This window comes from Palaemon carinicauda, chromosome 22 (genome assembly GCF_036898095.1).
Source record: "Palaemon carinicauda isolate YSFRI2023 chromosome 22, ASM3689809v2, whole genome shotgun sequence".
Taxonomy (NCBI): Eukaryota; Metazoa; Arthropoda; class Malacostraca; order Decapoda; family Palaemonidae; genus Palaemon; species Palaemon carinicauda.
Window position 1 is genome coordinate 95,138,891 of NC_090746.1, and position 24,033 is coordinate 95,162,923.

Sequence of the window (24,033 nt, forward strand, 5' to 3'; positions counted from 1 at the left end):
TGGATTTTGGGGACGAACTCTGGCACAAAGTTAAGAGAACGACTCTTCTAACAGTCAGCAAGAGTCATTTCACATATAATGCAATGCAATTTGGGGATGCTAACACTAATAAAATGTGAGATCTCGGTCTTACAATTTTCTAAAAGGCTCATACAGGGTATGCGTAAGAGCCTTAAAAATGAGTCGCATTCCACTACAGGGGACCAAAGTTTGCAAAACTATTTGAATTTTCTTACCAACATAGACAACTCCCACGAGGAGGAAAGGTTTATGCCCTTAAATCAAAACACAGTGATTTGTGCTAGAAATGCTCCAACGGGAGAAGTATTCCTTCTACAACACCAATTACAGTAGATGGCCTACTTTCTCTGGCAGATAGCTACAGAGGATCATTGCAGCTATACAGTCATTTCCTGTGTAGTTCCTCATGAAAAGCATTTCACTCGCAGAGATGCTGGATACTGTACCGCTGTGACTTCATGGATTAGCGGTACCTCTGCAGGCAGGGCTTACTAAGAAGGGTGGTCCTTAAAGGTAGTCCTCTTGGGACCTCGACTACTAATCCCACATGTGGCTATTTAGGAAGGAACTGGGTCATCCTGAGGCGTGGCGTGATCAATACTCGGTTTATTAACTAAAAACTAAGACTGAATGGAGGAAAGGTGTAGGAAAAAAAAAAAACTGGCAGATTTCTGTTGGTGCGTGTGGTGAACAGGTTAACTACCTCGATAACAAATTCAGTGGCTGGTCTAGTTTGCACTGAAGACCTTCACTATTTTAAAAGATGAAAAGTTTGCAAATGCATAGGAACAAATTGAGATTTTCTAAAGGTGAGATTCCTAGCAAGAGCACTATATATATATATATACATATAATTTAGTGGAATTGCATAATCCAAAGGTTGATGTGCCATCCAGAGAAACAGACCAAGAGCACAATGATTATGGTGGCTTGAACATGCAATGTGCAGGGATGAATATGACAGAAGAGCAGTAGATAAGGAAGCAGCAAAATAAACATCTGAATTAAAGTCAGGGAAATCATGAAAAAGGAGATTGATGAAGACTATACCTGAAGAGAGTTTAGCAAAAAAGAGCAGTGAACAGAGGAGAATGAAAAGATCATGACACGACTAACACACAAGGGATAAAACTATACAAAATTTATTATAATCATTATCATCATTATATCAAAGCACACTAGAATCACAATTTAATAGATTATGGACTGACCTCTCTGGATTTTCCAAGGCTTTGGCAAAATATGTCAATTCCTTCTTCAGAAGGAATCCTGATGCTCGTTGATCAAACCCTTCACCTACCATAGATGAATGAGCACGGTGGGCAGTTCCAAAAGCATCATTCACATACAAATCTCCAAGTTTGCGCAATGAGGCACGGAACTCGGAAACCTTAGCAGGGTCAGCTTTCACCTGAAAGAAATTAACGTAAATAAATAGCTCTAAAAATATGTAAAAACTACTTGATAATAATAACATACTAATTCAAATTGACTAATGAGCATTGCATCTGCCTGCGAGCTAAAAATTCCCCTCTGTAGACACTTTATTTATTGACAAGTACTGACGAGACTAGCATGTGACGCGCAAAAGTCAGTTGCACAGAAATCTTTTATGCAGTACCCATACACTATTCAAGTAGTATTCACAGGCTTTTTACCCCATTTTGTTTCGTATTAGCTTACAACACTACCATGCTCAGAGACTGACTCTTTCACTCTCCAAGCAGAGCTAATAGAAGAATCATCTCACGCAAGTCTTTGTAAATGTTTTTTGTACAGGTGTGACCGCATAGTCTTTGTCGAGTTGTGATCCCCATTGTTCATCATGAACAAATTTTGTGCTTCGTTGTAAAGTTAGCAGTACTGTATAGCGTCAATGGCCATTAAGATGATTAAGAAAGGTAGTAAGAAGCAAAAGATTGTGTGCAGCACATTTGTACTGGGACATCCACAAATGATGCAGTTAAATTCTGAACAATAACGAGGACAAAACAGATGCTAACACAGTCGGAGCTGATCAGGATCATCAGGGAGGTAGTCACCTGAAATGAAGAAAACCTTGTCCTTAATGCTGAAAGGTTTCTGCTTTTCTGGACTGATGAGAAGCAGTTAAAAGGTGATGCAATTACTGAAAACGCTTTGTGACAAAGAAATGGTACCTGATCTGAATAAGGAGAAGAATCAAGATAATGCAGAGGAGATTTCAACTGAAGAGGAAGACCGTGATAAATCTCAAGCTTCAAGTGAAATTGGGGACATGTTAATAATGTGGGACACCCTGCAAAATTCTATAGAAACACATCGCCCACATTTATTATTTACCAACAATGCAATGTCTCATTTTCATAAGATTTTGAAAAGGAAAAAACAATTATCTCTAGATCTCAACGGAGAACGATCACTCTTGAACATCTACCTCTCTTGGGCGCGCTTGTGTGCGGGAGACAAGCTAACATCATACCCATCTCTTCTTGAGATTGTGCACGTTCAATATACGAAGTTCATAAATGAATGATGATATAACCAAAACCTGCACCCTCGGAGACAAAGTTCTCTAGAGCGCTCAGAATGTCAAATTATGAAATTACTGTGTCTAACTCCAAGAAGAAAAATGTATTTTTCCCGACACTGATTTTTTTCAACTCTTATAGGGGGACTGTTACAAGGCACTCGGAAGAGCTGGTGCTCAGGTAAGGGCGAGCAGGTATCAACATAAGGATCCGGTGAGAAGAGCACTACTATTACAAGGCACTCGGAAGAGCTGGTGCTCCGGTAAGGGCGAGCAGGTATCAACATAAGGATCCGGTGAGAAGAGCACTCTCATCTCAGAGATTTATTCCCATTTCAAGAAATTATGTCGTCGTTGATGCTGGAAATAAGCGTCCTAGAATTAAAAGAAAAGTTTTTCTTTCACCAAGTTGATTTTCACTCATATTGAAATGAGATATATGTGAAAAACTTTAAGCCAGTTGTAGAACATAGAGAACAGGTCTGTGCAGCTCAAAGCTGTCAGATCCGGACCATTAATGGATACTGGGTGCCTGTCTCAGACCATCGATAATTCTTCACTGGCCGTGCAAACCTGTCATCAGAATCTACCCTACTAAAGGACGAAAGATTGTATTCGCGTTGAAACAAATCTTAAATTAGATATGATCACTTATTGGAGATAATGAATTGAATTTAATGTGTTTTACAAAAAGTAAAAAACTGTAATATATTACAAAATTAAAATATAGCATCTATGTTATATTACCCACTAAAATACTACAAAAAATATAACAAACTAAAACTTTGAAAGAAAATTTCACTTTGCAATATAAAAAAAAAAAAATTCTACAACTACAATAAACTAACAAAACCAACCTTAGCTCCTGAGGCATCAACACCTTTGCCTTCTTCTTCAACATGGAATCTTAGATTTTCAAGCAATATGACTGACCCAGGAGCAGGATCAGCACAAGCAGCTTCTACTTCTGGTCCTACACAGTCTGGGAGGAATGTGACATTACATCCAAGGAGCTTCTTTAGTTCCTCAGCTACAGGAGCAAGAGTGAATTTCATGTTCTTGTTTCCTGAAATATATTTTTGTCTAATTAGTCATGAATGGCCTAGATCAAACAAAAAATCATGAAAAAATTGCAAGTAATTTGTATTATCCAAATTATACAAATATGAATTCTTTACTTAGGAGATATATGTTTCAGCACTGAGCTGGTTTAGCCATAAAAACTTTTATGCAAGGTATCAACGACCCTCCGCTAGCTAGCGGGGGTAGCAGAGGGTAGACCAATCACCCTACTCACGCACTCACCCAGTGACTATTCCTCACTTTTGATTGCAAGCAGGACTTTTAGAGGGAAGGTTATGGCAAGAAAAGTATCTGTAACGAACTCAGGTTTGTATAGTTTGGAAAAATAAAAATTACTTCTATATTTGTCATTATTTCTTCCCAAAGACAAATCTTTGTTTCTTTAATTAGGAGACTCCCCTCAAGGTGAGTGGATACCCAATTCCTCTAGGCTGGAAAAATTTGCCTTTTCAAAATCCAGGTAGCCCACTGGTTGGCTGTGATATAAGCTAAGAACTCTACGGCTCTAACCCAGGAGAGCAAAACGTATTGAACAGAGAAGAACAAGCAACCGACGAGTTACGAAGAGCTTTTCTCTTCGCCATCTGTCTCTGGAACTTTCAAATAACGGCATCATGCTTTTTCAAGATCCAGTTAGCCTACTGGTTGGCTGCGTTATGGGATAAGAACTACACGGCACTAGCCCAGGAAAGCAGAATGTTTTAACCGACTTACACTTAACTTGGTCAGACAAATCCTTCTTATCGGTCAGATAACCAATAGAGCCAAACCAGTAGTCTATCCATGAAGAGGCTTGCAAAGTTTCCTTTGCTATTCTCTCCATATTGGCCGCATCTGCAGTTGAAAACATCACTTGCTGCGCCTCAAGTTTCTCAACCGTCATTCCCCGAGCCAAGACTAACGGTCGTGGGTCTAATGGCAAAGGAGAAGGATCATCACTTAGAATGTTGTAATACTACTTCTGCCTGACGAAAGGAGGAGGAAGCAAATGAGACAAGTTGCTCGCCCTTAGCGAGTCCTTCTTTGCAGTGATCTGAAAGTGAATTTGGTAATTGACCCCGACACCACCAGTCTAACTCAAGCCTGGTCTTACCAGATCGTGGGGCACAGCAGAACCATGTCTCTTTCCTACAGAAGGGAGTACATGGGTTCTCGGATTCCATTAATTTTCCTCATGCAGGACAGAACCTGCATAAAGGCATAAACTGACTCTCGTTGCTCAGTGGCCTGAGCTTTAGGGCTAGCTGGTGGATGCAACACATCATCGGAATTGTCCGAATACAAAGTCTTCCAACTCCAGACTCACACCCAAAAGCCTGGATTGGGTCACAGTCAACTTGTACCCCAGCAAGAGATTGGTTCTGGGAGAAGAGTCCCGAGTCGCAAGAAGAGACAAGGCTGTCACTGCATCCTGAAATCTCTTCTATGGAGCAGGGTCATCTAATATTTTCAACACATAATTCTTCAGATAAGAATTCAAATACTTCCACCCTCCAGCCTTTGAAGAGAAGGCTAGAACACTAGCAGCCCCTTTCTGAGGAGCCTCTGCAGGCTGCAAAGTCTGCGGAGGTTGAACGGGAACAATAACGTGCTCCTGGGGCAGAATGGTGTAGGCAGTGGGAACTATCTTGAAAGGCAATATAGTCTGTAGTTGTCAGTGAATGAAAACTCTCTTGGAGATCTCAATCCCCTGCTCGTATGAAGATGAAGGGTTTTCCTAGAGTAGGCATAACCTTTCCCTATCTCCTTCATTTCTTGGTCACTTTTACTAGGACAATCACCAGTTTTTCCCGCCAGGGGTCAGGCTTAGGAAGGCCAGTCTTCGTGTCTAGATGTCTTTGATACCTTGTCACGTGAAAAGGTGACTTACAAGGTGGAGGTGGCTCTAATGCCGATGAAGGTATGACAGGCTGGAACAAGAGGCGAAGCACGCAAGTTGGCTGTCGTGCTCCTAATCCTTGGTTAAAAAACAACACTAGTGCTTTATGGAGATCCCAACACCACCAGAGGGATAGTTAAGGGTCCTACTGATCTATCTGCACATCCTGCAGGACAGCTTTCAAGAGGTCTTGAACCACGGAGAGCCACTCGGGAATGAGGTTGCTGTCGATAGAACTTGAGATGGCAAGTGAGCTTTGCATGTACGCTAGTCGCGAGACCACATTTCTCTTTTCGAACAAACAGCCAATCATGCTCGCGCCGCTGTGGCACACCGGGGCGAAGGAAAAACAACTGATCACGGACAGTGGCTGAAATGTTTTTCAATGTTTTATGAGGGTGATCTTGACGCACGCACGCACGCTGACAAGTAAACGTTCCACTGTATCATGACCAGTTAGCTCGAAAGCCAGAGCTTCGAGAGATGGCGCGTGAATACTAAAGTAACAAGTACCTTACGCCTGTACCGGTGAGAATGTGTGCGCTCAACTGGTAGCAAGCAAGGTTAGGTTAGTTTGGTAAGAAACATTTGTTGCTACTGCAAAACATCCACTAATCAAACAGGCAGAACTCCCGAAGGAGTAGATAGCCGAGGTGTGAGCATGAAAGGTTGCACGCTCACTAGACTTCCGGAAGAGAAAGCCAAGAACATCTGCACTCAACCGTAGCCAAACCAAAAGTGAAGTGGTTACTGGGCTAGTGTGTGAGTGGGGTGGTTGGTCTACCCCCAACTGACTAGTTGAGTATCATCTAAAGCTGAAACATATCTCCTAAGTAAAGAATGAAGGCTTGTATTTGTGAAAGAACAAAGATGAATTAGAGATAAAGGGATATGGAGATTATTTGATCATGTCCTTTACAATACAAAGTGGAGCACAGTACACTATTATGTGATTGTGTCTGGTGAACTATCTCATCCAGAAGAGCTAGAAGACCCAACTCTACAAGAAACAGAAGTATGTAAAAGATGGCTGTCAATTTGAAGAAGTCAAGACACCCAAAAAACACGAGTGACGTTATTTCACAGAGCATTTACATCACACAGCATTAGAAGTAATGATAATGAATATAACTGATGATATTATTGTAAATAATCAAGAGACCAATAACACTTACCATCGGGCCTTCCCAAATGAGAGCAGAGAACAACACTCTTGGCTTTATTATCAATGGCATATTTGATTGTGTCCACAGCTGCCACTATACGCTGATTGTTCGTAATCTTTCCATCCTTTTGTGGGACATTAAAGTCAACTCTGAGAAAAATAAAATGAGACATTTTTATTACCCTTTGCTTCTTATAATAAATAAAAAATTATCTGGTTAAGATTCATACAGCAGTGTTCTAAATAAAGATAAAATTTGCAAAGGCATATTATTACCCATGTGCCTCACTACACAGCAGGGGTTATATTATTCGTTTAACAGCAATTTTCATTAAATGGCAAGAAATTAGCTACATTGGTGATGAAATAAAGTTTTGAGAAGGCAAGAAGAACTAGTGCAATTTTATTTTTCCTTATAATATGCAACTATAATGGATCTAGGGTCGCTTCATACAATAACTGTAATACTGTACAGTAATATAACTAGGAAGTTCCATAGTGTTTAAAGGTTTGTTATGAAAATATGACACTGGGAAATAATTTGTATTTTTCCTAACTATACAAACCTTGACCTCTTTACAGTGGAGATATATTCTAGCAACAGTTGAAACTAATCATAAGACTTTTAGCGAGGTGCAGCTACCCACCACTAATTAGCGGGGGTTAGACCGGCCACCACGCTCACCGCTCACACCCGGCACTGGTAACATTATGTCATTTTGAAATTACAGGCAGAACTTCATGGAGGATAGGTGATGGCGGGACTAGCATGTGTAAAGAGCTTAAGGTTTGTATAGTTAGGAAAAATACAAATTATTTCCAAATTTGTCATTTATTCAGGCACTATACTGTATACAAACCATTTTGCTCTTTACAGTGGAGACACCATTAAGTGAGTGGAAGCCCTAAACCACTGGCTGGTAACTGTCCTAGGATGCGACTCTGTGCTTTGCACGAGCTGTTTAGAGAAACTGTCACCTTAACTCTCAACATCCGTGACAGAGTTAACAGCCTCAGCAATTCATGCGATGATGCGTGAACTAAGCATTGTGACAACCAGGTAAATGTAATCTTGGAACTAAGCTCTGCACTTAACCTAGACCTTGCCCAATTCTACCTAGCTAGGAGATAGGGGACATAAAAATATATATGCATATATATCAGGTTACACAAGGGACAATGTTATCCACCTGGAGTCAGAGGAGGTCAGCTTAGAGTTTCTCAAATGCTGAAACCCCCATCAGAGGGGAGATTGAAGAATGAAGAGACCAGTCACTTGCACATTCATTCTAGACTTACTCCAGTACTAGGTAACAGCTGCCCTCAACTGATTTCTACTTGTCCTACAAGGGAGCCGAGGTGTTTCCGACCCCATTTTGTGCAGCCACCACAGTACCTATCGAGAAGGTATCCAAGTTCCTGTGGGTTATATCTTGCAGGTAATGGGTTCTTTTATAATGCCAGAGATGTGCTAACACCACTGACATTGTGAGCTCTAGGTCTACAGCTGAAAGGAATGGATTCTGATTATAGTGTTCATTTGATTACCTGTCTGATCCAGGCAGAGATCGTGTTTCTGGTGATCCTCCCCTTGACTCTACCCATACTGACGAAGAGTCAGTTGACCTGTGGATGAGCTCTTGCGATTCGTTAAGAAATACTGTACTTCCTTTGCGTCCTCACAGGGCATGGTAACAACTGATCTGGGTAATTAGTTACAGAATCGAGACTCTCAACTGGAAGAGACCGAATCTAGGATCCGCTACAGCTGGATTTTGAGTCTTGGCAATAAACTCACGGATAAGTCGAGTGTCACCTGGCCCTCTCCCTTGAATGGCCGATATTGTAGGACAGATCATGTAGCTCGCTAACTCTCTTTGCAGATGCTACGGCTAACAGGAAAACCACTTTCAGGGTCAAGTCACAGTCTGATTACTGACAAAGCAGTTCGTAAGGTGCTCCTTTCAGAGCTCGTGGTATGTTTCAAAGAGGAGGTCCGACTTCTGATATAGGGCAATTGCGCTCGAAACTTCCTATGAGGAGAGATAATTCCATCGAGGAGGAACTGTTAAATCTGCTCAATCAATATAAAGGCTAGGATCAAGACTGAGCAGTTTTTCCTCCCCGAGGTACAGCAAAAACTCTGCTATCACTGGATAGTGACCCGAGAGGAGCTGTAATCTTTCTCCTTCTTAAGCAGTTCCTTAGATCTTACGTCCTCAGAGGGCATGGGAGGAGGGGCTGGAGCCTCTGCTACTGGGGTGACTGGTTCTTGTTGATCTCCGTCTATTGGCAAAAGCTGATAGTTGTCCCTGAACGAGACCTCTCTCTAGAGATCTCAAGCCTAAGCCTCTGCTGGTCCTAGGATGGATGGAGCCCCCTGGGGGGGAGTAGCCACCTGGTGACATTGTTTTCTCTTCTGCGGTTTGATGGGTATGATGCCAGGCCTTTCCCACAGACCTTGGTACTAAGCTACTACTGGTACCAAGATGACCAGTGAAGAGAAGGAAAATGAGGCACTGCTAGAGGAGTTACATCAGTGATGCTGCGCCTTGAGTCTGCTGGAGGACTACTCCTCCCCGAGGAGTTTGAAACCACCTAAGGAATGGTTGGAGAACCCTGATGGGGTACAACTGGAGGATCATGGGAACCCTGATGGGGTACAACTGGAGGATCATGGGTCGGTCCCGACCGCCTGCCGAACTGCCTGCACCAAGAAGGTAAAACATGGTACGTTGTTCAAAAAGAGGACGGCATTTGAAGGGGCACTAATTGTGTTTCCCAGATTTGGTGGAGTGCTTGGGAAAGGAAGCGCCCCACCAGATGGATTGATGTGCCCTTCTCCATGCTCCGTTTCCCTAAGGAAGTGAAAGGGGTCCGCCTGTCAATCACAAGCGATTGAGTTCTCGCCACCTACCATAGTAGAGTGGAAAGATGGAGGTAATGCTACCAAACCAGTATTACCAAAAGAACGCAATCGCTGTACCACTTGATGGCGAGGTGAGGGGGGCAACCACTCTGGCCAAGGGAGCCTTTCCTGGGAATGGGATGGCTACCCAACACATGTAGCTGGCGAAGGATGCCTTTACCGTGAAAGGGATGGCTGCCCAACACCTGCGGCTAGCGAAGGATGCCTTTCCCGTGAACAGTCTGGCTACCCGACACCTGCAGCTGGCAAAGGGCGCCTTTCCTGCGAACAGGAATGCTGCCCGACACCTGCAGGTGGACCTACGAGCAGTGCACTCTGTTTACCATCAACGTGCTGAGTAAGCTTGGGTTGAAGGTTGGCATTGTGTGCTACCAGCGGAACATAGCCAAAGGTGGTTCCTGGCTACTCGTCTGCATCAGCTCACTTCCGTCCGCTGAAGTAGGACGAACGTAGGATAGTCGAGCAGACACCAAGGTCATTAAGGGCAGAGACACGAGAGACTCCAGGGAGAAGTCTGAAATCAACCCCTAGGGGAGGCAGCTATGATCTCCCGCTGTGTTCACAACTGAAGGACCTCAAACAGCTGTTCCTTGCATGGGGAACCTGCAAACCCAAAGAAAAGCCAGAGCCGAGACTTCGCATCAGCAGAGAGACTCCCCTACGGCTGAAGTCAGTAATGCTTCTCTAGGGAAAGCAAAGGAGACTTCAGAACCGTAAGGTTGTCTGGGGGTCAAAGGGCCACTACTCTTACTCTACCAATCACCAGAGGAGACCAATCGAGCAGAATCAGAGTGACAGGAACAAGCTGACGGAATTAGATGGCAAGGTTTCTGCACTTCAGTGGACAAACTCGTAGGGGAAGAATCCCTCTTTGCCTTATTCTTCTGTCATCTACCATATTGCTGCACTGGGGAGGCCACTACCTAAACTCATTACTAGGAGACTCCTGCAAACAGGTGTGACCATTAAGTGAGTGGAAGCCCTAAACCACCTGGCTGGTAACTGTCCCAGGGCAAAGGCCATGAGGACCTGTATTCACGGCCGACATAAAGATGCCGCAACAGCAACCTTCTATGCCAGTACAAAACCGCATGGTAAATCATCATGTATGAAAGAGAAAGGGAAAGTCTGAGTTTTAAGTAATTTTTTTTTTTTTTCAGAATGAGTAAATAAGCTTACAGGAGAGAATGACAGCATGTCTGTTATCTACCGAGCCAAAATGAAAAGTGACTTAATGTTACCAATGGGTGCATGAGTAGGGTATACGGTCTACCCCCGCTAACTAGTGGTGGGTAGTTACACTTCACTAAAAGACTTATGGCTGGTTTCAACTGTCGCCAAAATATATCTCCACTGTGAAGAGCAAAATGGTTTGTATATAGTGCCAGAACAAACATACAGTATTTAGATCAGCTGAATCAATCCAGGAAAAGTGGGTTTAGAAAATTTAGTTCAGTAAAATATGTTGAAATGTTTACACCACAGTATCTGAATTTTTGTTTTGGCATTATAAAGACAAATGTGCTTGATTCATTCCTGAATTTGGACCGTATTAAGTTGCATTAATTAAAACTAATTTTTTTTTTCACATGAAATAGATATCTGGATACCTTAACCCTTTTACCCCCAGGCTCTTTGGAAATTCCCAACCCTTAAACCCCAGGGGGTTATTTTTTCCCAGCACATTTTGCAGTATATTTTTTCAAAATTGATCTAACAGCCTTAATTTTTGTCATAGAGAGGTCAGGTTGGTCTCCTTCTCTTGGAAAATGCCTGAATTTTCTCAAAAAATTATCAAAAAAAATGGAAAAAGAAATTTTTATAGCATTTTTTTGCAAGGACGTACCGGTACGTCCATGGGGGTAAAGGGATGGGTTTTGTGAAACGTACCAGTACGCCCTTTGGAGGTAAAAGGGTTAAAGATCTCAGCCTTTAAAATTATGAATAACATATCAGGTTTTTATAAAGACAGTTATAATTTTTAGATCAAGGACTTTGGATATCTAGTTTTCTGTATTACTGAATTAGTACATACTGGTAAACATGTTCAATTTCCAATCAGAGATGCTCTTACTGTCACGTAACCTTTCCTTGGCCAATCTCCTACTAACACATCCACTAATGTTAGCTCTGCCTCTGACACTGACAAATGGAAACCGATTAGAAGTGAAATGTAGTTGGTTGGGACAGGCGCAAACTTTCTTACTAGACAAATTGATTTTCTTTATGGGGAAAATGTTATTTATTATAGAGCTAGTTTTACGATTTACACCATATTATGATTTAATGTTACCTTGTCAGAAGTGAAGCTAGTTAGGAAGCAAAAACGTGGTTGAGGCTTAATCTAGAGGCAACTAATTAGTTAAGGATACGGCTCCTAGGTTAGGTTAAGTGGGGGGCTAATTAGTCATGGATATGGTTCCTAGGTTAGGTTACGTGGGGATCTAACCTTAGGTTAGGTTAAGTGGGGGGCTAATTAGTTATAGATATGGTTCCTAGGTTAGGTTACGTGGGGATCTTACCTTAGGTTAGGTTAGGTTAGGTTAAGTGGGGGGCTAATTAGTTATAGATATGGTTCCTAGGTTAGGTTATGTGGGGACCTTACCTTAGGTTAGGTTAAGTGGGGAAGCTTAGGTTAGGTTAAGTAGGGAGCCTTGAGGATTTCTAACATGGGTGCTAACATGATATGTACAATATCGAAATTTATTGGGCCTCGATCTCAGCTACAGTTGTGATGGTTTTTGATCAGCCGTGGCTCACTGCGCTTGCAATATTAACATTACATCACTGCTCCTATGATCTGGTAAGCGGTACATGTTGAGCTGCGCTCACAAGCACCATGGGTTATCATTTTGGTGATACTTTATAAAGTGTCTAATGGTTATTTTTCTCACCCGTGGCTCACTACGCCTTCAGAATAAGTTACATCACTGTTCCTATGTCCTTGCAAGTGGTACATGTTATACTGCGCTAGCAAAATTCTGGGTCATTTATTTCGGGATATTCTTTTACTTTCACATGAGCAATAAATAGCAGTGTGGGTACTGTCCGCTAAACGTCTTGACAAGAAAAATACATATAATAACCTTTATGCTTTCTATGGACATATATGATCCTTTGAGCTATTCAGCAAAACTGTCATATACACCAAGAACACCTTTCTTTTTTTCATTAAGATTATTACCCTGTCAAATGGGGGTTGGAAAGTTCTATTGGTTACTTTTACTAGGGGCTGGCATCCTACGGTTAACAATCCTAGCCACGTCTAAACATTAATAAAACCAAACCTTGTACAGTAATACCATAATTTGGAAGTGGGGAAGCATGTATTACTATATCCACATGATTCCATTGTCCTAGTTTCCCTAGTATTAGCATAATCACCCATGAAAAGTTACACACCCGATAAGAAGACTTTGGATAAGTGGAACTAAATATTAATAATCGTTTCACTTTAGCCTTACCTCATCAACACCCTCTTGCCTGCAAGATCTAATTTGTCGATGCTCAATTTATTTAAGGCCATGACTGATGATAATCGAATTCAGCAAAACGTGCACGTCCTTTGGTCGTCCGCTGTGAACACCGGCTGCCAGATATGTTGAAGAAGTTGAACTTGACTTGGCATTGGCAACCGCAGGACAACTTTAGGGGAATCATTAGGTGTTTCCCCCCAAAATACTTTTCCCTAGGTTTGGGTTCGCTTAACTTTGCGGCGATAATATGAGAATTTAGGTCAAATATACAGTATTTTTATTAAAATTATAATCCTAATAAATATATTTTTGATTTTGAACTGTTTTGCAACGCTAAGTGCTGCTTTAGTATTGTCCTTGTGGATAAGTTGACTGCACAGCAGAATTATTTCCCTAGACCGCATTTAATATGAGATTGTAGGGCAAATATACATTATTTTTATTACAATTATTATCGTAATAAATATCTTAAATGAGTTTGAATTGTTTTGGAACGCTAAGTGCTGTTTTAGTGTTTGTCTTTGTGAATAAGTTGACAGTGCACAGCAGAATATTTTCCCTAGACCGTATTGTTTTTCCCCCAAAACACAATCAGCTGACAAGGTCGTGGTGTCGTCTGCTTTTTGTCCCTCAGCGTTATTGAGCCGAAAATCTTCTATTGCCTTGTTCACAGGAAGAACAATTATCATTATTTGGTTATGACCACTTTTGATACTATATGAAAATATAAAGTATAATTAAGTTAATATAAATATGTGACGCCTTACTATAAGTAAGTACAAATAACTTATATTTGAGCCACAGACAATGTGTAGTAGCATTTTATTTAACCTTAATGCCCTTGAAAGGAATGCAGACCAAACCGATACCAGCACGTATATGACATCAGAATTACAAGTTATATGTTGAAGTAGTTTTATAATTACACAGAATGTATAACTTTTGTATCTTCTATCTTCTTCGTTTTGCAAAATTCCCATGTCAAAACAAATTGCCGTCTTATGCAATCACGTTTATGGGACCCGTTGTTATGTTTGTCTATTAAATGTTCTAAAGTTTTGAATTGAATAATACGTTATTAAAATTATAATATTTGTATATATATATATATATATATATATATATATATATATATATATATATATATATATATATATTTACATACACACATATATATATATATATATATATATATATATATATATATATATATATATATATATATATATATATATATATATATATATATATATATATATATATATATATATATATATATATATATATATATATATATACTGAACTTATTGCGTAGGCTACATCTGTTATTTTTTAAATTATTACGCAATTATTATGTGGTGATCGTAACAATAGCACAATTACTGCTTGAAGGGAATGTTCTCTGCAGGTATGAAACGTTCAAATGTCCATAGTCCATAGTAGCGCATGTGCATCTTACTCCTTTTGAGTATTGGTACCTCCCCATTCTTACCTATCTTTTGGGGAAGGGCCCATGCTGGTATAAAGCCGGTATTTAAGGTGACCATAGACACTTCTTAATGTAATCCAGAATCAATTGTAATGGAAATTGATAACCCGACTTTCCAGAGCAATTTTCCAAAGAAAATAAAAAAAGGTATACATCAATCATAATCTATTGGTAAATTTCTAAACATCAAAGTCCTCGGCAGAAGAAGAACCATTTGTCTCGAAGTCAGAGATGTAATCGAGCATAGATATATCTATGGTATTTGTGCAACAGTTTTCGACATTACTTAAGGGAGAGGCTGTGAAAGTAATATTTACAGGAAGTAATATAACAATTCACGCTTTGTTTATTACAGCAAATAAAAAATATTGAAATTCAAACAAAGAATTTCAGGGTTAAAAGATATTTTTCCCATTTTACTTCTCATACGATTATTAAAATGATAATAAAAATGTTACTACGGAACTGATAAAATTCTCGAGTTTGAAATATTCAAAACTATGTCGTCTTAAATCTTAACAACTCATGAATGATTACTCTTATATGTACGGCATATCGAAGATACCTGAAATAGTATTAACAGGGAAAAGATCTATTCTTACGAGTAGGCTACGTGGAATCTTGTCATATGGAACGAAGTAGCCGCCTCACTCCATGTTGTAACTTATGGAATTTTCCCACCAATAACTGTATTGTGTAAAGATAAGCTACCGTATGAGTTATTAAAGTAACTAGAGACCTACGTATATCAGCGTAACAATTACGTAACCAGGTAAAAGAAAGTCCCTCTTTTTACAATATCATTGATTCATAATTATATTTTTTTTTGTCGATTCCTATCATAATTTGCACTAAAATTTAATATGACACACACACACACACACACACACACACACACACACACACACACACACACACACACACACACACACACACACACACATATATATATATATATATATATATATATATATATATATATATATATATATATATATATATATATATATATATATATCATCGGCAGTTGCTAGTCCACTATATGACAAAGGTCTCAGAAATGTCTATCCATAAGCGTCTGTTTAGGATCTTTCTATGAAGTCTATACTCAGGTTTTCTTAGCTCGTCAATTCATCGTCTTCTCTTTCCTCTCCTGCTTCGTTTGTAACCTCGAGGTACCATTTATGTTATTCTTAATGCCTATCTATTATCTGACAGTCTCATTATATGTCCTGTCCCTTGTATCCAAGTTGCCCCTCTTTTTTTTTTCTTTTTTTTGGTGCTATTTCCACCACTATTCTTTCCATAGTTATCTAAGTTGTCCCTAGCTTATGTTCTAAGGCTGTATTAAGGCTCCAAGTTTCTGATGCATAGGTTAATATTGGTAGGAATATCTGATTAAATACTTTTCTTTTTAGAGAAAGTAGCATTTTATTTTCATAATCTCACTTTGTTTACCAAAAGCTCTCCATCCCATGCCTATCCTTTTAATTTCTTGTAGAAACACTCTTTCCTACGTACATATATTCATGAACAATCTCATAGATTTGTCCATAACTTTTATTTGTTGTCTGCCATTTCATTGAACGTTATTTTCATTTTACACATATTCAATTTTAGTCCTACATTTCTGTTTTTTTTTTTATCACCATCTTCTGCTATTCCTCCCATGATTTACTAAATAAAACTATTTCATATGCAAATCTTAAGTTGTTATGGTATTCTCCATTAGTATTAATTCCTACATTTTCCCAATTGAAATTCTTATAAACGTCTTCTAGGAACCCTGTGAATAATTTAATAAAATGGGGTCTCTGTGTCTAACGCCTTTCTCAATCGGAATTTTCTCACTATCTTTATGTAGTGTTAGGATTCTTGTACTGCACTTCCTGTATAGATATCTTCAAGTGTTCTAACATACGATTTATCTATTCCTTGTCTTTCGAGGGCTTTCATTACTGCTGAAGTTTTGACAAAATCAAAAGCTTTCTCATAGTCTATAAATGCTTGTCGTATTTTGTTGATTTTTCCATTAACTGGTTAATTATATGGATAGGATCAGTTGTTGGATACCCACTTCTAAAACCTGACTGCTGTCTTGGTTGATTGAAGTCTAGCTGTCTTTCTATTCGGTCTAACGTGGTCTTAGTAAATATTTTATGCATTATTGTGAGGAAACTTATTGGACAGTATATTATTAGGCCTTTTGTGTCGCCATTTTTTGTGAATTAATATAATGATAATTTTTTTTCCAAGTTGTAAGCCTAGAGCATTTTGTGTAAGTTTAACGAGTTTTGCTACTATGAAATCTCAATGATTCAATCTATTATTAAATTGATTGTGAGGCCATCCTCTGCTGCTGCTTTGCCTCTTTTCATGTCTTTTAATACTTTCTTTACCTTTCCTACTGTTACTTTTGGTACAGGCTCGGCACAGGTGTTTCATCATTTCTATTGGCAAAATTATTTCCTATATCACTATTTTTTGGGCTCGGCCATGTCGTCCTGATGGAAGGTTCCTTTAGGTAGCTTTCTAAGGGATATTTGCTACAGTGATACTCTCAGAGAAATAAACCGAAGGTCTCCAGGATTCTAACTCCTGGCGCGAGTATCCATAAAAAAATGAGGACATCACATAATATCAGGGGACGTATTTTTTAGATACGACACATAGTAATCTTTACCCAGAATAGATTTAACTCTTTGAGGTGGAAGAGTGGCGAAAGAAGGGGGTGCTGATCTAGGTACCCGGTGGGCCTCCTATCCGCACTACTACTGGCCACCATTCATTTACTTGTAGCTGATATGACTAAGTGTTTTTCCAATGTTATCCTGGTGTTATCGCAAGTTATCGGAATATTAATCATGCAATCTCCGCATCTTCATTCCTTGGAAAGTTGAATATTAATTCTTCCCTTTATATAAATTTTGGCTCCCGTCTCACAGTTAAATTCCAATAATTTAAGTGTGTTAGGTTAAGCATTGCCACGACCGGAGGCGGACATTTTTACGACCACTGTTGCCATTATTATTGCATTCTATTTAGCTAGTAGGGCGACTTTCCTGGTATTTAGCTATAATATTAGCTAGTTAGGTATATTATACAAGTGAAGATTATGCATACAAATAGATTATTATTCCTCTTCCTAATATGTAACTTTACTTTTCGTATACGGTGGGGGCCCCGGCGGTAGCAACCATGGCCGTGGTTCCTACCGAAGTTAGGCTAGCCTAACTCATATATGTATACGTTAGTAAAGTAATTCCCCATGTTTAACCTCGCCCTGTCATTCCTTATTAATTCGGATGGGGACATACATCCCCTAGAATTTATGGATAAGGTTCGATTTATATTCTCTTTTAGAGAAAATAGGCTAAACCCTTCCTCCCTCTCTGAGCCGGCGCCATTACAGGCGGCAACCGCCGGCTCTCCCCATCGCCGCTGAGTACTCCGGCTTTGGGGTTAGAGGGTAATTCAGGGTGCCCTGTCTTGCAGCTGACGATGTCGCTGGCAGGGGAATCTTTGTTCCTCTGCCGCCCACGATGTCATTGGCAAAGGAAGCCATGCTTCCTTAGTTCACGGTCGAAGGTAGGCGGCATACCTGCCGCCACCTTTCTTCCCTGTGAACTATAAGACCCTTCCCCCTCCCTCCTCTGTCCTTTAGTGTCAGCCTAGCTGTCACAACATTCTTTCACCGGTACTCAAACAGTCACACCGGCTTGCCGAGTTGACTGTGTTGGCGGCCGGGACCCCTACCAGCGGCGGTTAGGCAGCCACCTCAGTCACCTTCCCCCTTATGTCCTTCCTTCACCGGAAGTGAATGTCCCTGGGGGAAAGATTGAGTCGGCCCTGACGGCTGCCGATGGGAAACCCAACATACTTTTGAGAAGTCTTCAGGCCTTTCTTGGTCTGCCATCCACAAATTTTGCTGCCGACTGTACAGCTGGCGGCAGGCCTTTTTGTGAATGGATGGAAGCTAGAATCAGATGGATTCTTATCCCTTCCATTAGAATTCTCATTCTGGCAAGGAGACAGTAGGTGGCCTGACAGTCCTCCTACACTTCCAGCTGTTGTGCTAAACCATAACAATAGGATAATCCCCTGCCTTAATACTTTCTCTCTCTCTATCAGTTAGTGCTGCCAGGTACTAACCTAACCCCGGTAGTGTGCCGGCGGGACTACAGTATATAGAATATATAGTAGCACATTTAATTTCTAACATATTCTACGTTTCCTATCACAGTCTATTGTCGGGACCACGATATCATGTTGAGGTTGAGTAATCCCTCAACACCCAGATGAATCCTTTGATCATCGGGACCCTAATAAATCACCGCTCAATATTAATATATTACAGGTGGATAGTTATACTAACACTTACTAACCCTAGCACTAAGTATTAGAGTTTCCTCCACCCTGTATTCTTCCTAACAAAGAACCTAAAATATTATTATTGACGGAGGTCTTAGTAATTAATTGGGGAAGGAAGCGTAGATATGTGTCTTGTCTATTTCCTTTCCAGCTTACTATCCTAAGCTACCATAAACAATAGTAATTACTATTGTTCATAAAACCCATGGTTTTATATCACTGATATAAAAAACTATATACTCATTGAGCCCCTTTTCCTTTACAGGAGGAGCCAATGTAGAAATGCGCAGCCTTAGCCTGCAACCACAAAGACAAAGACTTTTGTGGCTACACGAAGTGCAGGACTCATGCCCCCTGCAACATTGTGTCGGGAGTTCTCAAGTATTGGGACCCGAAGGGTTACCCCACCTGTTTGACCCGGCTGGCCAACGGCTTCAGAGAAGCTCCCTCAGTCAACATGGAGACTAGAGATACAGCGAAAGAGACCCTTCGCTAAGAATTTTCAAGGGACTGTACTTACTCGACAACTCCCTAAGGTACCTACTGTTCTCCAAGGCTCTACCTAATGCGGTGGTGCCCCAGGAACAGGTCCAGTCTCCTCTCATACAAATAAAGATAGACGTGGACATAGACAAGGCACTAGAAGGCATGGACATCCTTCAAGAAAGGACGTCAGAAGTGTTCATTGACACTGAGAAGACCCTACTACAAGTAGACCCTGAAGAAGATGTGGAACATCCACAAGTGGAGGAAGAAGAATCCGTTTCAATGGCAACTGAAGACCCTCAGCTTGCCGGGACTGCATACCAACCTATGCCGTCAACCTCTTCAACCCCAACTCCATAACCACCGGCATAGGCTGTCATGAACGAAGAGATCCTCACTTCGATTCAACGGATAATGGAGTTGTTCTAAATGGTACAAGAGACGATGAGAGAATCACTCAGATTGCAACAGATACTATTGCAAGAGAGGATGGATCGCCCAGGACCTACCAAGAGCTCTACTAAGAAGCTCCTTAGGGTGCTGAATTTCTCTTACCGCTCCGAAACCAACCCCTGGAGGTATACGGAGCATATGCCCATGATGAATGGGAAACTATTCGTCTCAGAGAAGTTGGGGACCAAATTGATTGAAGATCTTAAATTCTGGCCTAACTTTTCAGTTTACCCAGAATGCTACATGAGACTGCGGGATGAACATGCAACCTGTGAGGAAACGGTACACAAAGAGGTCATTGTCCTTGAACATGACAAGGCGCAAGCCATCATCCTGAAAACCTTGAAAGGAGCCGGGTACACCAACTCCAAAGTCTCAGCACTGAGCAAGAGACATCCCACGTTTCTTGCTCCTTCCTCCATCTTTTTCCTGTGTTCGGAGAAAGCACTAGACTTCGCCATCAAGGCAGTCGACAAGGGCAATCCTTGCCCAACCCTAGAGGAATGCAAACCATTCTGTCTAGCACTACCTGCCTGCAAAGAGAAGTGGAAGGATGTCCGTCTAACCTTCTCCGTCTCTAAATTGGATCCAGAGATAGCAGGCCAGCAGCTCAATGAGAACCTTCCAAAGTTACCAGACCATCTTCTGAGGAGGGAACAGGAGACGAAAGAGAGACTAGCGGCCTCCCTTTCTCATCAGAACTGCCTGGAAATGAGTGCAGATCTACAGAACGCCCAGAAAGGATCAATTTTCTGGCTAAGTGCCATATGGGTACCCTTGTGAAAGACTTATATGCTTTCCTCAGAGCGAGGAAAGCCTGCAGAGTGTGCGTTTTGACCTCAGCAACCACAAGACACGAACCAAGGAAACTGATTACCTCGAACATCTGGGGTAAAAACCCTTTTCCCACAGGAACGGGTTCAAGAGATCATAGCCAGAACAACCACGGAGAACTGGAAGCTTCTCCAAAAGTGGGTCATGAGCTCAAAGAGGAAATCTTCCTCAGACGGAGGTCTCCAGTCGAAAAATAAAAAGGCAAGGAGACCATGCAGATCTGCACAACTTTCTGCCGTGACTACGACCACGAAGCCTCAGACCACTTTCCAGATGGTCCCTCAACAACTGGTGGCTCAGTTGCCAATCTTTAACCCCAACGTTATGAGGCAATTGACTTCCTTTCACCTTAAATCAGAAAGAAAATGGCCCTAAGAGAAGTTCACCCGGAGATAACTCTCCCGGGGCCGAGTAGGACGTGGTCACAAAAAAAAATCCACAGGACCCCACACCCAAAGAAGGGTTCCAGGTAGGAGGCAGACCGTATCACTGTCGGGATCACGGGACCTTCGATCCCTGGGCCCACAGCCTATTAACGAATGGACTTGGGTGGAAATGGAACAGAATTCCACCCCGTTTTCCAAAATTCTTCTAACACTCACCCCTTGTGAGAAGAATATACCTCAGAACTCTTGAACAAGAAGGTAAGAAGGAAAGCGAAGTCCATCAAATTCCAGGGAAGGCTGTGTTGTGTTCCCAAGAAAGACTCAGACAAACTCAAAGTCATTCTAGACTTGTCTCCACTCAACAAGTTCATCGAGAACAACAAGTTCCGGATGCTTACTTGGCAACACATGAGGACCCTTCTACTAAAAGGAGCAAACACACCCTCAATAGACCTAACAGATGCTCACTGGCATCTTCTATTGAGCCGCCCTTTCTCCTCCTACCAATGATTCATGCTACAGAGGAAGTGATTCTTCAAAGCAATGTCCTTCGCACTGAATACAGCCCCAAGGATGTTCACGAAGCCAGCAGACACAATCATCTAGCAGCTAAACTCAGGAGTTCAATTACTAGCATATCTAGACGATTGACCAGTATGGGCAGCATTCAAGACTACTTGTCTGCAGGCAGCCAACAAGATGATCCAGTCTCTGGAACACCTGGGCTTCAACATCAATCGCAAGAAGTCTCGCCTTCCTCCAGCTTAGAAGTTCCAATGGCTAGGAATCCAATGGGACTTAAAGTCACACCATCTCTCAATTCTATTCAAGAAGGGAAGAGAGATAAAGGGATCTGTCAAGAGACTAGTCCGTCACAAGGGGATTTCATAATGCTAACAGAAAAGGGTATCGCACTCTCTCCAGTTTGCGGCAGTGATAGACCCAGTGCTAAAGGCATGTCTAAAAGATGCATCGAGTCTGGAGAAGATCCGTACAAAAGCTTGAAGAGATCAACCAAGGCTGGCACTGACCCTATTGCGCACGCTGTTAAGGCCATGGTCAACAGCCAAGAGCCAAACACGAACAATTCCCCTGCAACCACCACAACCATCAGTGGAGGTACACTCCTCCTCGAAAGGATAAGGTGGCCATTCTCACGAGAGAAAATTGTAAAAGAATTGGTCGTACCAGTTCAAAACCTTTCATATCAACGTTTAGGAAGCTCTGACAGTTTACCTGACGTTGAAGAGACTATCCCCTCGCAGAACAATCCACATCAGATTGGCCCTGAACAACGAAGGGATAGGTAAAAGTGTCTAAATAGACAAGGCTCGAGATCATCTCACATAGAACATGTGATATTAGCCACCTTCCACCTGATAAGGAAGAAAGGATGCCACCTATGAGGAGTTCACCTACAAAGGTTCCGCAATGTGACGGCGGATGTTCTATACAGGCGAAAACCCATAGAGATAGAATGGTCCCTAGACGCAGACCCATTCTCCTTCACCTCGGAAAAAGTTCCGGAACTGCAGACCGACCTCTTCACAATGAGCGACAACAAAAAGCTACCTCGTTATGTAGCCCCTTAGTTGGACCCTTAAGCAGAGGCGATGGACATCACGTCCCTCGAATGGAACAAGTGGAATCATATTTACCTGTTTCCACCAACCATCCTCCTGCTAAGAGCCCTCGACAAGCTAAGATCCTTCAGAAGGACAGCAGCAGTAGCGGCCCCCAAGCGGCCCAAAAGCAACTGGTTCCCTCTAGTTCTAGAACTAGTTCTGAAACTGAAGCTGTTCCCTCTGCCGGACCCAGCATTATCCACTCTGGTCCAAAAGCCGACTGCTTGCACTTCATCCTTGAGAACCAACAACCTACATCTCACGATTTTCTCGCCCTAGCGGGGAACAAAAGGTTTAGAATCTCTAAGGATAAAGTTGACTTCATCGAAGAGTATAAGTCAAGTTCGACTAGGAGACAATAGGAATCATCATGGAAGAAATGGGTGTCCTTTGTGAAATCAAAGGAACCGACAGAAATATCGATAGATTTCGGTCTAGTTTTCTTCATATTCCTACTCGAACAAGGCCTGGCTTCCACTACGATTACCTCGCGTAAGTCAGCCCTGGCTAAACCACTTCTGTACATCTTTGGAGTGGATCTCTCTGGTGAAATCGTTAATAAGATCCTAAAAGCATGTGCTAGACTCAAGCTAGCAACCCCTCCAAAGCCCATCATGTGGTCTTTGGACAAAGTCTTACACCATGCTTCGAATCTAAACAATGAGAATTGTACTCTAGAGGATCTAACAGACTCAAGCCAGCAACCCCTCCAAAGCCCATCACGTGATCTTTGGACAAGTCTCGCATCATGCTGGTAATCTAAACAATGAGAATTGTACTCTTTAAAATATCTAACACAGAAAGTTATTTTCCTGTTTGTCATAGCCTCAGGGGCTAGAGTTAGTGAAATAGTGGCCTTATCTAGAAATGAAGGCTATATTCAGTTCCTAGACAGGAGAGCTGAACCTCTTTCCTGATCCTGCTTCTCTTGCCAAGAATGATCTACCCACCAAGAGGTGGGGTCCTTGGAGAATCTGCCCACTGAGGGAAGATATCTCTCTGTGCCCAGTAGAGTGTCTTAAGGTCTATCTTCGAAGAACCTCAGACTTCAAGGGAGGACAGCTCGTCAGAGGCGAAAACCTCAGGATCAAAACCTACCCCTAAGACAACTGAAAGCAAAGCTCACCTACCTTATTCGCAGAGCGTATCCTGACAGTACACCCGCAGGTCACGATCCAAGGAAAGTTGCTTCTTCATTGAACTTCTTCCAGCACAAGGGCTTTGGAAGACTCCGCTCATACACTGGCTGGAGATTATCCAGAGTATTTTACAAACACTATACGAAGCAAGTACATGAAATAAACATGTTGTGGTGGCGGCGGGTAGT

The 24,033-nt window shown here is 41.5% G+C and overlaps 2 protein-coding genes across 2 annotated transcripts in view; one reads left to right on the forward strand and one right to left on the reverse strand.

The window, feature by feature from the left end:
- The window catches only part of Pgk (phosphoglycerate kinase), a 33,053-nt gene extending 19,824 nt beyond the window's left edge, over positions 1-13,229 (reverse strand). The window contains exons 1-4 of the mRNA XM_068346549.1: positions 13,051-13,229; positions 6,668-6,807; positions 3,388-3,596; positions 1,233-1,432 (exon numbers count right to left, since the gene is read on the reverse strand). Coding sequence (XP_068202650.1) covers positions 1,233-1,432; positions 3,388-3,596; positions 6,668-6,807; positions 13,051-13,112 — 611 coding nt within the window. The 5' untranslated portion in view covers positions 13,113-13,229. The remainder of the gene's footprint in view (positions 1-1,232; positions 1,433-3,387; positions 3,597-6,667; positions 6,808-13,050) is intronic.
- The window catches only part of LOC137616640 (excitatory amino acid transporter-like), a 153,907-nt gene that overhangs the window by 30,530 nt on the left and 99,344 nt on the right, over positions 1-24,033 (forward strand). The gene's annotated exons all lie outside the window — the stretch shown is intronic.